The 15207-nt window shown below is 48.8% G+C and overlaps 1 protein-coding gene across 1 annotated transcript in view; it reads right to left on the bottom strand.

The window, feature by feature from the left end:
- The window catches only part of WHRN (whirlin), a 94319-nt gene extending 91505 nt beyond the window's left edge, over positions 1 to 2814 (bottom strand). The window contains exon 1 of the mRNA XM_047068409.1: positions 2197 to 2814. Coding sequence (XP_046924365.1) covers positions 2197 to 2814 — 618 coding nt within the window. The remainder of the gene's footprint in view (positions 1 to 2196) is intronic.
- Positions 2815 to 15207: the final 12393 nt, after the last annotated feature.

Here is a 15207-nt window from a genome sequence, read left to right on the forward strand (position 1 = left end):
TCCTGAAACTCCCAGTCCGTCCTGTAACCCGGAGGTGCTCACAGAGGCCCCAGAGACAAGGTTCCGCCTCCTCCGTTTTAAATTCCACCCACGGAAAGTCTGTTTCCTTTTCCCCTGGAGTTAAGGTGACACAAAGCAGAGTGCATTCTGCCTGTTGCTTCTGAAGGTTCCAAAGGGGTGCATTCTGGGCTGGTTGCATCTGGCTTTGGCCAGAAGAAGGGCACCCTGAGGCTGGAGTTCATTCTGCCTTTGTAGACCCCTCCGCAGAAAAAGTGACAGGGACGCCGGTGGCTGCTCAGTCCAGAAAGCTCTCGCCCAACCAAGGACAGTGCTGCTCCTCTGGCGACACAAAACTATACCACAGAGAGTTTAGGTTTTACTAGACCAGCTAAGGCCTGCCCTGAGTCACAGAGTAACGGGACTATGGTTCAGATACAAGATGCAGAGTGCCACTGATGAAATCGGGGAGGGCTGAGCTGAAGCTCACAACCGAGCCCCTCCAGCCACCTGGCATGCCTGAGACTGGAGTGCAAACTGACAGGAGAGCTCGTGTTTTGAATGGCAGGTTACCGGAGGCCTTTCCAAAGTCCATCTCCTTGTGATGAGTTAGTTACAGGAGTCTTTTAAAATTGCCACTAAAACTGAATCCACGTTTATAACTGACCATTTGGACTAAGTATCTTTGGAGTATAAATTCATCATCCGGGAACTCCAGACCTTCTAGGGCCAAAGGCTGACGGACTACGTCTTTATAAATATATGGAATGTCAGATAAAGGGAAAAGACCGATGTGGGGGGAGGAGACAGAGAGGAGGACAGGTGCATGGAAATCCACAAGAACCTGTGTCTGCTCCTGCACCCTCCCACCCCGAACAGTATCAAGCAATCAGGCTTCCCCCAGAAGCAGCAGAGTAGTGTCTAAAATCCTCAAGGGGCCAGGGGCAAAAGGGTTGGCAACAAAACAAGGAAAGGCAAAGTCAGGGATGAGATGGTTGTGCCCCAGGAAAACAGTCAGGAAGTGGGCTCAATTCACACCTGACCACAGGTCACTAAAGAGGACACAGGAAGTAGCCCCGGGCCTCTGCTGCTTCAGCATTTCCCCTGAGCATTTCCCAACAGCCAGCAGGCCCCAGCTGGTGTCCAAAACACCTGCACCGAGGAGGACAGGAGGACGCAAGGCAGGGACAAAAGGTGGGGTGGTGAGAAGCTGGGTCACAGGGCAGCCCAAATCCCTAGGAAGCATTTTCTTTGCAGAAGCAGAGTATGCCACTGTCTTTCCCCCCCTCCCAAATTCTTCACTTCCTGTATGAAGGTGGGCATAGGTGGCTTGTGTGTATAAACACCGGCAAGGGATCCTTGAATCCGCACGTACACCAAACACTATCCATCTCATACTCCAACTGGTTTTCAACAGCCCTCGGCGTGAGATTTAGCAAACACGCAACTGCTTTAAACAGCCTGATTAAATACTTAGGAGACTGTCCCCATGAGGTTATTTTTCTCAATTAACAGACACAAAAAGTGCAGCTACTCTTAAGGGGGTGGAGGATATATTTCCGACATCCAGGCAGGGGACTCATTTCCAACAAGGCTAAGGACACTTATCCCATCCGGTCACTCCACTGTCCAAGTGAAGATCCAGAGGTTTGGAAAGGAAAAGTGACTGGACCCAGGACACACAGCCTGTACATGAGCAGCCAGGTCAGATTAGAGCTCTGTGCATCACCAGAACAGCTTCCCTGGGCTACTTTGGTGCCAACAAAACTTTCTTTCAGGAGCAACACCCTGCAGAACTAGAATAGCAACAACAGCCATGTGGGGGCCTCCCGGTGACTACTGCGAGCCAAGAGGAGACCTTACCCTTTTTTAATGCTCATAAGACTTCCTGTACCTTTCCACACTTTGTAATCATACATTTGCCTGAGTATTTGATAAGATCTGTCTCCCCCACACTACTAGCCTTTATGCCTCACGAGAGCAAGGTGCAGGTCTGTTTTACCCATCACGGTATCCCCAGTGCCTGGTAGCTATTGGCTAAAAAAAACCCAAAAACCTAGATGTTCCTGTTCGAAATAAACATTTTTTTTTTTTTAAGAAAAATGGGGCCCAGAAAGATTAGGTAATTTTCCTAAGGACACACACAGGCAGAGCTACTGTCACTCTGCCCCTGTACTCGTCCCCAGATCACAGCCTTACCTTGACGGCCTCAGCGTGGGTCACCCGGGCAAGGGATTTGTCGTTGACACGCAGAATCTGGTCCCCGACTCGCAGCCCTTCCTTCTCGGCCAGAGAGCCTGGCTCCACCAGCGACACATAGATGCCCACGCCATGCTCCGAGCCCCCGCGGATGCTGAAGCCCAAGCCCTCGTGGGCCTTGGCGCGCCTCAGGCTCACCAGGCGCACCTCCCCCGGCCCCGCGCCGTCGGGGCCGCCCCAAGCAGGCTGCCGGTAGGGGGTGGTGGCGGGCAGGTAGAGGCCCTCGGCCGTGTACTGGTCGAAGAGCAGCTGGTCGGAGCGCGGGATGACCAGACGCAGCATGGGCAGCAGGCGCCGCTTGACCGGGCTGTCCAGCAGCACGCGCAGGGTGCGCACCAGGTCGAAGACGTTGCGGCGCGCGTGGTACGCGTTCAGGCAGTGCGTGAACTGCTCCCGCTCCGCCTCGCTCAGCAGCGCCGTCAGCGCCTGGTGCAGCTGGCGCACGTTGGCAGACAGCAGCCGCAGCCCCGCGCCCCCGCCGCCGCCCGCCCCGGCCGCCGAGCCCAGCGAGCCGGTGGAGGACGAGCTCACCGACAGGCCGTCCAGCTGCGCGTTCATCTCCCCGCCGAGGCCCGGGCGGACGCGGGGCGCGCGGTGGGGCAGCCGCTGCACTCGCCGGCACTGGCGCGACAGCCTCGGGGGAGGGGGGGACGGCGGCGGAGACCGCGGCTGGAGTCTGGCTTCGGGGCGAGCGGGTGGGCGCGGAGAAAGGGGCTGCTTCCCGGGAGACGCGGAGACGGCGCCGGAGTCTGGGTTTGAGGGGCGCGGAAACAGTGGCAGAATCCCGGGAGGATCGCGAAGACCGCCGCTGGAGTCCCGGGCGCGCGAAGACACAGGGGTCGCGTTCCTGGAGTCCGAGGGGCGCAGAGACGGCGGCTGGAGTCGGGAGGACACGGACACGGCGGCCGAAGTGCCGGCAAAGCGGAGACGGCGACAGGGTCCCGGGGGACAACGAGTTGGCGGCTGGAGCCCCGAGGTCGCGGAGGCTGCGGCTGGAGTCCGGGGGGACGCGGAGAGCAGCTACATTCTGGAGGGCACAGAGACGACGGGTGTCTGGAGTGGGGGGCGCAGCAGAGCTGACCGCCCCGTCACACCATGCCCGGGGCTCCCCCAGCCGGGCCGCCCGTTCCTCTCGGGCTGGGGGACCCCAAAGTCATAAGTTGAGGTGGGGGCGCTCTAGTCCCAGAGCCCCCCGAACCGCAGCCGGTGAAGCCGCGCGGGCGTCCGGCAGGTGCTGCGGGGCATGTCCGGGGATGCAGCAGCCCAGGGACCCCCCGCGCTCTTGCGCCGCCCGGGCGCAGACGGAGCCGCGCGGCCTCGAGCCGGGACTTTGCGAACTGTTGAGCTGCCCGGGGCCGATCTTCCAGCGAGTTCCGACGCGGTCGCCGTCGCCTGCCCAGACTTGGCCCCGCCCCCTTGCCCCTCCCCCTATCTCCCCCTCCCCCCCCCCCACGGGCTCTTCAGGAAATGACGTCCCGCATCGCGCCTGGCGGTTGCCTGGAGACGGGGTGAAACAGTCCAGCCCAGGGGAAGAAAGGGGTGAAGGTGGGGGTTGGGGTGGGAGGAGCTACAGGGGCCCTGCGAGTCCCCCTCCCCACCTCTCCCGCCGCGAGTTGAGATAAGATGGGCTCCGAGCCTAGGCTCTTCTGCGGTCGAAGCGTGTGCCTCAGAATCGCTTTGGAGCAGTTAACCACCTAGCTAATTCACAATTGTGGAGGAAAATAGCCAACTTTTTGCTTCTAAAATACTGAACGCTCCAGGCTCGGTTTTCTACCTTAAAACGTTGCGCTCCCCTCTTGCACGCGCTGACATACAAGTTCAAGCCTTTATGCTGGGCACCTACTGGGTGCAAGAGATCTATACAAGCATGCATCTGCCCGAGCCTGCCGGAGCCAACTCCGGCGCAAGGGTAGATCAGAATGGACCACTGTCTGGTCTTCGGTAGGCGGGAAAGCCGCTTTCAGAAAGAGAAGTGTACAGAACTCACAGGAACACATACACAAATGGGTGCGTGCAAAACTGATGAAATCTGAATAAGATGGGTGGATTGGGTCAATGTTAATGTACTAGTTGTTATCTTGTCAACACGGGTAAACATGGGATGTCTGTGTATTATATCTTACAACTTCGTGTGAATCTACAATTATCTAAAAAAAAATTTTTTTTTTAATATATATGAAGGGGTTGAGAAGAAAAGCATTCTGTGCCTTCCCATCCCATGACAAAATGGGAAGGTATTCCAAGGTGTGGCCTAGAGGTCTCCTCTCCTATCCCACATCCCCAAGTATGAGCTAAGTAAATAAAAAATCCCTGTGCTTTTATTCAAAGGTGGTTTTCTGAGAGCTCAGAGAAGCTCCTCCCCTACCCCATACACAAATCCCTTCCAATCAAGTTGACTCTACTAAAGGATTCTCCTATAGAAAGCTTTATTTTCCCTAAAAACAGTGTGAAATTGCCACTGCAAACTTCTATCTGGGAGAGAGAGAGAGCTAGGATATCACCTGATGGAGTAGTTTGAGCTGACCCCGGAAAGACAGAGCATTCATTTATTAATCCACTTACTTATTTTTGTCACTCTTAATTCAGTGTTTTCCAAGCACCTATCCTGTACTAGGTCATGCACTGGGTGCTGGAGACATGGGTTAAAAGGTGAAATTGCTGACCTCGAGGAGGTCACTGTTTAGCAGGGGAGAAAGACCACATAAATAAATAAAGTTAAAAACCAGTATGGTAAGTGTGATGGCTGAAAGAGCCCAGGTTTAGGGGAGGGGAAAATTTGAAGGACTTTATCAAAGAGGTGACACCTGAGCAAATGTTCCCTAAGGAGAATGGGCTTGCTTTCCTGGGCATTGGGTAATCATGGAAGGATGGTCAGCACTCTTAAGTTAGTGCATATCCAAAGCTGAGGCTAGAAGTTGAAGCTATATTTTCCTCCAAAATCTTCAAGTCTCTTGTTCGCTTCCCTAAAACAGACCTAGGTTAAATTAATACTCAATGAACGTAATTGATGGGATGTTTTAAATAATCAGCTAAGCTACCTTTGGATATCTGTCTCAAAGCCCTGGGTTTAGCAATTAATAATGTGCATCGTTCTTCCTCTTCTTAACTGCCATTGAAGCCTTTGATGCAAATAGCCCAAGATATTTAGATGAAAAAATCAATCTCCCGCACCCGCAAAATAAAATATATTAATGGCATACCTCAAAATGACACCAAGCAGGGCTTAATTATATGCAGTTCAGGTTTTCTGCAAATGTATTTCATGCTCAGCTTTCACTTAGTTTGTGGTTCTAATTACAATTACTGTGATTGGCTTGATAAATGCACCCTAGGAGATAAGATCCCCATTCCCAACACTTTATTTCTATGCAACGTTGTTTGGGAAAAGGTATTTTGCTTTAGGCTGTAGAAACTATATTACACACACGTCTTAGCAGAAAAAGAAACACTTTCTCCTGCAAACATCAGAGACCATCTGGGATGCCAAGCCATTGTTTAATTTCATAGAGGCCCATTGCAAGGGGGGAAGACAAGCACAAGCGCAGGAAAAAAAGAACTGGTTGGGGCTTCTCCCATCCATCTTGCATAACTGACTTAGTATCAGTTTGCACTGTGTACCCTCTGATGAGAGGGAGTGTGTAACTGCTCAAACCGCAAGAATCCCGTTTCATGTCTGAAGATGTGTTTGTCGTTCGGAAATAAGCTCTTGGAAACCCAAGATGCCTGGGCTTCTGAGGGCTACACTGCCTCCGGCCTTCCAGACCTGGAAGGAAGCCCTGGCCTCGGTTGCACACTGCCCTCTTCAGAAGGAAAATATTATTATTCTCTCGTGTATGCGGCAGCTTCCCCTTGCTGACTTCACCAAAGTCACTTTCAGCAGTTCATTGCTGTTCCCCAACTATGGCGAATCAATCAATGCCCTTCTCCTATGGATGTTTCTGGAAACGTGAACACGCTGGAGCAGTTGAAAGACAGAGGGAAAAGTGAATTGTACTCAACTCAGAAGGGCTTTGTGTTGAACTGGACTCTTGGCTGTTTGCTTCTTATGCATTTGTTTTAACTAATAAAGAACATACTGAGTTGCACTCGGATATCAGGAAGAAAACCAGTATTCTAGTCCAGAACGTCCCTTTACTAGTTGAGTGACCCGTAAAAAATGGCTTTCCTTTCCAGCTGTCAAAGAGAGTTTCTAAACCTTTCCTGTATCCCCTAAGGGCCATTGAAGCTCCGTGTCCTGTACAGTAGATGAAAACATGCAGCAACTCATAGAGTACCATGAAGTTATCGCTTCTTTTCTCCTCTTTTTTTTTAACGTTTATTTATTTTTGAGACAGAGAGAGGCAGAGCATGAACGGGGGAGGGTCAGAGAGAGAGGGAGATACAGAATCGGAAGCAGGCTCCAGGCTCTGGGCCATCATCAGCCCAGAGCCCGATGCGGGGCTCGAACTCACGGACTGTGAGATCGTGACCTGAGCTGAAGTCGGATGCTTAACCGACTGAGCCACCCAGGCGCCCCTTTTCTCCTCTTTTTTATGGCAATCCTAAAAAGCCTTTTTCTATTGCATGGTCACTTGGAACGCCTCCCCTTTCCTCTTATCCGCTGGAATGTATCTGTCGAAGGCAATAGAGATTAGTTTAATTGAAGATGCATTTCCTGTGGGGCATATAGAAAATTTTACACAGCTAATGTTTATTGAGTCCCAGGCACTATTTTATTTTTTTAAATTTTTTTTTCAACGTTTATTTTTATTTTATTTTTGGGACAGAGAGAGACAGAGCATGAACGGGGGAGGGGCAGAGAGAGAGGGAGACACAGAATCGGAAACAGGCTCCAGGCTCTGAGCCATCAGCCCAGAGCCCGACGCGGGGCTCGAACTCACGGACCGCGAGATCGTGACCTGGCTGGAGTCGGACGCTTAACCGACTGTGCCACCCAGGCGCCCCCCAGGCACTATTTTAAACACTTGTATGTTAACTCGCTAATCCTTCCAACTATTCTGTAAAGAGAGAAACCACCACCACCATCGTCACCATCATAATCCTGGTCAAACAGGCAGGAAACCAGGACATAGGGACATAACCGTCCCCCACGTTACAGAGGTAGTTAATGCAAGATTTGGAATTTGAACCCAGGCAGTCTGGCTCCAGAGTTCTTACTCAAGCCCCATGCTGTGCAGCCTCCTAAATGCTAAAAGGTCCCAGATGGGAATGATACGAAGACCACATTTCTTGAAAGTTGGGCTGGGAACGGCAGAGGTTAAACACAAACCACAAAGTAATGATTCCCAGTTGGTAAGCTGACATTTGACAGAGGGGAGAATGAGTGGGGGGTTGTTTAATAAAGAAGACTTCACTGAGAGACATGGAGGTAGAGAGGACTGAGATCCCAGCCTGGACACAGGAGGCAGAGGCTCAAAGCAATCTAACGCAGGGTGTCATAGGGAGTATCTCCCAGCTCCGAAGTTATCACTTCCACTCCAGGACCACAGCCTGTCTCTTCCCTGCGATGTGGGGATAGTATCAGCAGAGAAAAGGGGAATGCTCACATCTGTGACTGGTAGACAATGCAGACAATATCGATGCAAGTGCAGGGCGATAAGAGAGAGGCCAGAAAAAGCACAAAACATCAGGAAAAGAGGCTACAAGTACAGCACCCCACTCCCTCTATCCAAAAGTAGAGCGTTCCTATGAAACCTTTAGGAAGCTGAAATGTCATAAAGCGAAGAAGCAATCACATTCATTATTATGGAAAAACTTTTGCGCATCCTCAGACGGAAGAAATCACCTCTCTTAGGCTTTTCTGATACCTTAGGACACATCTTGCTAACGGAGGCACAAAATAAGTCAAGATAGAGCACAGATGCTCACAGACACAGCTCAGAGCTATGGCGGCTGGATGCTGAGATGCTGAGTGTAGTTTCCGGAGAAAGAGCTTGGCGGGGGGACGCTCGCTGCTGGGGGTACGCGCTGCCTTTGTAACAGCTCGCTGCAACACAAATCCTGACTGCTAGTTTTGCTTTTTGCCTTTTTTCCTAAAAGCAAAAATCCTCTTCGAATTTCTCTGGGTTGGTGAAAACAGATACGAGTGTAGGTCTTCTGTAAAAAGCGAAGTGACCTAAAGCAAACTTTTGAAAAGCACTGGATACCTGTGTTTATCTTGGCCTTGGTATAATTTCCAAGGAAGTCTGGCTCATGGTCATAAAGGATTATGTGATATTTGTGCTAGAAGGGTGCTAGAGCATAGAGCTGATCTCCAGGTTCAAACCCATCTCTGATAGTCACTACCTGTGTTGACCTTGGGCAAGTCACGGAGGGCTCATGTGCCTCAGTGCCCTTTACCTGTAACATAGGGACAGTGGTATTGTCATCAGCCTTATGGTTGACTGAGCTCACTAACATGCAGCGCTTATCACCCTGCCTGGCAAGTCCCAGGTGTTCCCAGAATGCTTGTGTCCATCTTGGTTAAAGTTCTTAGCACATGGGAGCCCCTCAAGCACGAGGCCACAGTTCCTTTATCTCTCTGTGTCCAGTGCTCAGCCCCAGGGCAAACACACAGGAAGTGCTCAGTAATTATTTGTTGAATGCATCCTTAACTCCCTCCTTCTCCCACCCTAGTGTTACAGATAGGACAGTTGAGGGCCAGAGAGGGCCAAAGTCTTATCCACAGTCCCACTGGGAGCCAGTGATGCCTGTCTCAGGTTCTCACATTAGAAGCTAAAAGGAAAATTTACCGAGAGCTTGCAATGAAAGGGCAAAGCACTTTATAAGCATCCTTTCTTCAGCCCTCACGAAAATCCTGTGAAATGGATATTATTATGACCCCTACTTTAGAGACAAGAGAACTCCGTATCCGGGCTATGAGGTGGTTCCCCCCAAAGCCTGTACCATGAACCACCCACTGTACTAGCCCACAACGTGCTCTCATTGCACCTGGTATGGAGACAGATGGGTTGATGCAGACTTCTCTCACACAGCTTTGGGGGAAATAGTAAATGATAATGATGGCAATATTAATTTGGGGGAGCCAATTTGTGGCTAGAAAGAGGCAGAGCGGTGGAAGTGACCTTATTAGGCATGCTATGTTGTAATCCGATTGCTACGTCCAGAAGAGCTTCTTTAATCAGGGGATTATATATTGGTTACACCGGGATGCCCACTCCACCTATCAGCTGGGCTCGGATTAGAGAAAGCCCCCAGAGGACACATGCTTACCATGTACACATCAGCACGGTTAACTGGGGCATCCATTCATGCATTCCCTCCGTTCGTTCATTCATCATGCAAACTTTACTTAGCTCCTCCTCCATGCTGCCAGGTAACATTCTGGAGATTCAGCAGGAGCAAGACCACGATGGTTCCTGCCTGCCCCCTGGAGTTGACTGTCAGGAGCCATTGTGTTGTGTGCATCAAACATGCTAATGGTGAGCTCTGGTGTTAGGGTCCCAGGCAAGTCTCAAGTGCTGGCATTCCCTTCTCTGAGCCTTAGCTTCCCTGTCTTTTTGGCATCATAGCAAAGTGATATCAGTACTGCAGACAGACTTGGTGAAATAATTCCTGGTTATGTAACCTTGGAGGAATCACGTCACCTCTTTGAGCCTCAGTTTCTTTATATATATATATATATATATATATATATATATATAAAGAGCTATAAAAAGGGCTATAAAAGAGTAATGGTTGGAAAGCTAATGAAAATAATGCATGTGAAGCACGTAGCACAGTGCCTGGGACCAGGGCAGCTCTGGGCTGCTATAAGAATTGTTTTGAGAAAAGAACTCTTAGTTTGCTTATCTGTATGGATCCTGTAAAACTTTTTCTTTCTTTCTTTCTTTTTTTTTTTTAAAGTAATGAGGTGGCTACATTTCTGGCTAATTGCCTCATGTCCTCACTGATCCTCAAGGAGGTTTTTTGTTTTGTTTTGTTTTTATTTTTAGCTTCAGTCTTCAGGAGATTCTGAAAAACAATACTGTTCTCTGGACTTTCTGTGTAATTTTGGCCAAGTCCTTCCTCTACGGGGCCTCAGTCTTCCCATCTGTACAATGAGGAGCTTGGAGGCAATGATCTGTAGTTCTTTCTAGCACTAAGAATTATGTTTTTGTTTCTATGGCAGAGGAGGGGGGGGAAGACAAGGACGAGGGGGAAGCAGGAAAAGCTTTCTGGGGTTCTGGGCAGATTTAGATTTAGAATTCTATCCCTGACTCCCCGGCTGACTGATGACTCTTCCTCTGACTGGTTTGAGGCTCGTAATATCTCTTGCCTCTGGGTTTCAAATAGCAGCTAATGGTCCTAGCTGTCTTTCAGCAGGTTTTGTGATTTTGCCTTTGACTTTGACCATCTTCAAAGACACTTGGCAGACATCGTTATTACATTTACAGGGCCCAGTGTGCCCAACTGCTTGGCAAATTGTGTCAAAGAATCTATAACTGTTACAGAAGAATGCTTGCTCTCTGTATTCTTCTTTATTCCTTGGAAATGTGATATCCTCATTGACCTTCTATGAAGGTAGTAAGAAACGGATTTCAACATCTTAAAATTATCGTGACATTTTTAAAAGCCAGGTAGAACCTTAAAAGATCATATTCATTTATTCAATCAACAAACATGTATCAAATGCCTACTATGTGTCAGAAAGAGCTGAACTCTCATCCTTTTTCTCATGCCTCCCTTCTCATACTCTTAATATGTAAAGAGTTAATACTGACTCTGTGTTATAATAGACTGTATTAGATATCTATTGCTGTGTAACAAATTATTACAAATTTGATGGCTTAAACAGCACACATTTGTTGTCTTCTAGTTACCGGGGGTAAGGAGTCTGGGCATGGTTTAGCTGGTTCCTCTGCTCAGTATTTCATAAGACTGCAATCAAGATATTGGCAGGGCTGTGTTCTCATTTGAAGGCTTGACTAGGGAAGGATCCACTTCCAAACTCATTCAGTTAATGGCAGGGTTCATTTCTTGTGATGATATGACTGAAGGTCACACCTTTTCGCCGGCTGTTGGCTGCGGGGCCATTTTCTCACCCTGGAAGCCACTCACGTTTTTTTGTCATGTGGTCCACACACAGCAGCTGACTTCTTCCAAGCCAGCAAGGGAGTCTCTCTAGTCTGCTAAGATGGAGTCTTCTATAATGTACGGTAATCTTAAGAGTGTCATCCAATCATCTTCGTCATCTAATCAAGAGAGTGACATCTTACCACTCCTGTCTTACATCATAGTTAGGGGAAAAAAGGGGGGGCACCTGGGTGGCTCAGTCGGTTAAGCGACTGACTTCGGCTCAGGTCATGGTCTCATGGCTCATGAGTTCAAGCCTCACATTGGGCTCCAGGCTGACAGCTCTGAGCCTGGAGCCTGCTTCAGATTCTGTGTCTCCCTCTCTCTCTGCCCCTCCCCCACTTGTTCTCTCTCTCTCTCTCTCTCTCTCTCTAACACAAATAAATGTTTAAAATAAATTTTAAAAAAGAAGAAAATCACTGGTTCTACCCAAACTGAAGGAGAGGGTATTATATAAGGATGTGACTCATCGCAGGGGTCACTTTAGGGTTATGTCTGCCACACAGAAAATGGACAAAGTGTAACAAGTGTGCAAAGAAGGAAGCCCCTATTTCTTCTAGGGGATGTCAAGGTTTCCTGAAAGAGAGGACATTTGAGAGTGATGCTTGAAAGATAACAGGTCACCAAGTGGACAAGGTGGAAAGAACACTCTAGAGAGAAGGAACAGCTTAGACAAAGACACGAAGGCAGGGAGGCTACACATTGTCCAGGGGCAGGAAGTTCTGCCTAGTTGGATCCAGCAAGCCTGTGGCCAGAGATGTAGCTGGAGAGGAGGTGACCAGCGGTCAGCCATGACAGTTATGGAATGGTGGGCTAAGCGCTTTGACTGTATTCTAAAAGCAGCAGAGAGCCATCAGTTGGCAGGTGTGGGTTCAGATCCTTCCTGGAGAAGCAGCCAGCACCTTCTCTAACAGCCCTCAAAGACTTCTAGAAGCACTTGTACTTCATAAAGAATCCTCAGTGAGAGTGGCACCCTTTTAAGAGTATGATAGACACCAGAGCCTGCTACAAACATGCCCGAGCCTCCGCGGTGTACCAAACCATAAACTGCTTGTGTTGGAAGGGACTTCTTTATTTTTTTGTTTTTAAGTAATCTCTACACCCAGCCTGGGGCTCAAACCTACAACCCTGAGCTCGAGAGTCACATGCTCCACACACTGAGCCAGTCAGACATCCCCATGTTGGAAGGAACTTTCAAACTTCATTGCAAGCCAATGACCACCTTTTCTCCTCAGCCGAACTGGGTTCAAATCCTGGTTCTGCCACTCGCCAGCTGGTAAGACCTTGAACAAGTAAGGGCAGTGAGAATCAAACACAATTATACACACCAAGCACTCCTCCAGTGCTTATATTAGTCTGTGAGAGCTACCCTAACAGAGCCCCACAGGTGGCTTCAACCACATAAATTTATTTTCTCACAGTTCTGGAAGTTGGAAGTGTGACATCAAGGGGTCAGCAATGTTAGCTTCTTTTGAGACCTCTCTCCTTGGCTTGTACCTTCTCCATATGACTCCACATTCTTCCCTCTGTCTCTGTGGGCACGTCTGCCAAATTTCCTCTTCTTCTTTAAAAAATTTTTAACGTTTATTTATTTCTGAGAGAGAGACAGAGTGTGAGCAGGGGAGGGGCAGAGAGACAGAATCCGGAGCAGACTCCAGGCTCCAAGCTGTCAGCATAGAGCCTGATGCGGGACTTGAGCTCACGGACCACAAGATCGTGACCTGAGCTGAAGTCAGATAACTTAACTGTCTGAGCCATCCAGGCACCCAACCCCAATTTCCTCTTCTTATAAGGACACAAGTCATACTGGCTTGGGACCCATCCTGAGGATTTCATTTTAACTTAATTACCTCTTGAAAGACTTTATCTCCAGATGTGATTAGTCTGAGGCAGCGGGGGTTGGGATTTCCACATACATAAATTTGGGTTGGGACGGGGGGGGGGGGGGGACACAGTTCAGCTCACAATAGTATATTCTCAACTAATGTTAGGTACGTCTTCCTCCACCTCGGATGCTGAAAATTTTCATGCTCCAGTGGCAGGCATGATTTCTCAGCCTCTCTTCTTCTAACTCTTCCGTGAGAACTGACTTGCCTCTTCAATCACCTTTCAGAAGGACGTGTGCTCACTCCTTTTCTGTAAATAACAATAACAGCAACCCGGGTCTTGATGTTATCCCAATGCCGCTGAAATATGCCTAACAAAGCAGTTGAATAACCTTTCTTTAATTTAATCCAATGGCAGTAATTTTCCAGAACACACCATTACAAGGGAGCAGCGTGATCTCCAGGGCTTTTGAAGCCTAATTAAAAGGCACTGTAGCAAGAAGGAGAGTGCAGTTACGTCTCAGAATCACAGCGTTCTGATCTTGGAGTTGTAGGAAAGGAGGAGTTTTTACTGAACGGTGAGGAGGTTGGGCAGGGTGGCCTGGGGAAATTGTGGGGGCCTCTGCTGGTCACATGGAGAAGGCTTTGTGCCATTGTTTTTGCTTGTCAGAATTAAGCCAAGGTCATTCCTGTCCTCTTTCCTTGTAGGTGATGGGCCAGGAAGACCTGACCACGGGCTGAAATGGTCATTGGCCGAGGAATTTCAGGGATTGCTGGTCCATTTTCAATATGAACCTATTCAGCAGCACCTTCTTCCTGAGCACATGTGTTAGGTACTGTGGATGGTGGGCATGATAATAAAAATAACTGATGTAAATATCTCCAAATCATGGAATTTTAACTAGGGGCGCATGCTCCAGGGCATTCGTGAATTCTGGCCTCCAAAACTGTGCAAGAATAAATCTGTGTTGTTTTTAAGCACCCCTCTCTGCCCAGATTGTGGTAATCTATTAAGCAGCCCTAGGAAATTAATACACATGGTTAATAATAATTATCTAAACATGAAGTATTTCAAGTGTTGTGTTATTTGACTCTCCCCATTTTTGTGGTTGTTTTAAGAATTCAGTTAGATAGGGGCGCCTGGGTGGCTCAGTCGGTTAAGCGGCCGACTTCAGCTCAGGTCATGATCTCACAGTCCGTGAGTTCAAGCCCTGCGTCGGGCTCTGTGCTGACCGCTCAGAGCCTGGAGCCTGTTTCAGATTCTGTGTCTCCCTCTCTCTCTGACCCTCCCCTGTCCATGCTCTGTCTCTCTCTGTCTCAAAAATAAATAAATGTTAAAAAAAAAAATTTAAGAATTCAGTGAGATAGTGCATATAATTTACTAAGTGTGGTTTGTCTTCAATAAATGCCATATAAATATGATATTAATTTATTTAGTAATATTTATTTATTTATTTATTTATTTATTTATTTATTTATTTTTAACGTTTATTTATTTTTGAGACAAAGAGAGACAGAGCATGAATGGGGGAGGGGCAGAGAAAGAGGGAGACACAGAATCGGAAGCAGGCTCCAGGCTCTGAGCTGTCAGCCCAGAGCCCAACGCGGGGCTCGAACCCACGAACTGCAAGATCGTGACCTGAGCTGAAGTCGGATGCTCAACCGACTGAGCCACCCAGGCGCCCCAGTAATATATATTTTAAAATTGTATTTATTTATTTTGAGAGAGAGAGAAGGAGAGTGCACGTGCATGAGTGGGATGGGGCAGAGAGAGAGGGAGAGAGAGAATCTCAAGCAGGCTCCTCACTGTTAGCACAGAGCCTGACATCTGGCTTGAACTAATGAACCATGAGATCATGATCTGAGTCATGAGTTGGATGCATCAAGAGTTGGATGCTTGGGGCGCCTGGGTGGCGCAGTCGGTTAAGCGTCCGACTTCAGCCAGGTCACGATCTCGCGGTCTGTGAGTTCGAGCCCCGCGTCAGGCTCTGGGCTGATGGCTCAGAGCCTGGAGCCTGTTTCCGATTCTGTGTCTCCTTCTCTCTCTGCCCCTCCCCCGTTCATGCTCTGT

The sequence above is a fragment of the Lynx rufus genome, unplaced genomic scaffold (genome assembly GCF_022079265.1).
Source record: "Lynx rufus isolate CCGP_SWC_20201006 ecotype Redwood Valley unplaced genomic scaffold, mLynRuf1.p SCAF_10, whole genome shotgun sequence".
Taxonomy (NCBI): domain Eukaryota; kingdom Metazoa; phylum Chordata; class Mammalia; order Carnivora; family Felidae; genus Lynx; species Lynx rufus.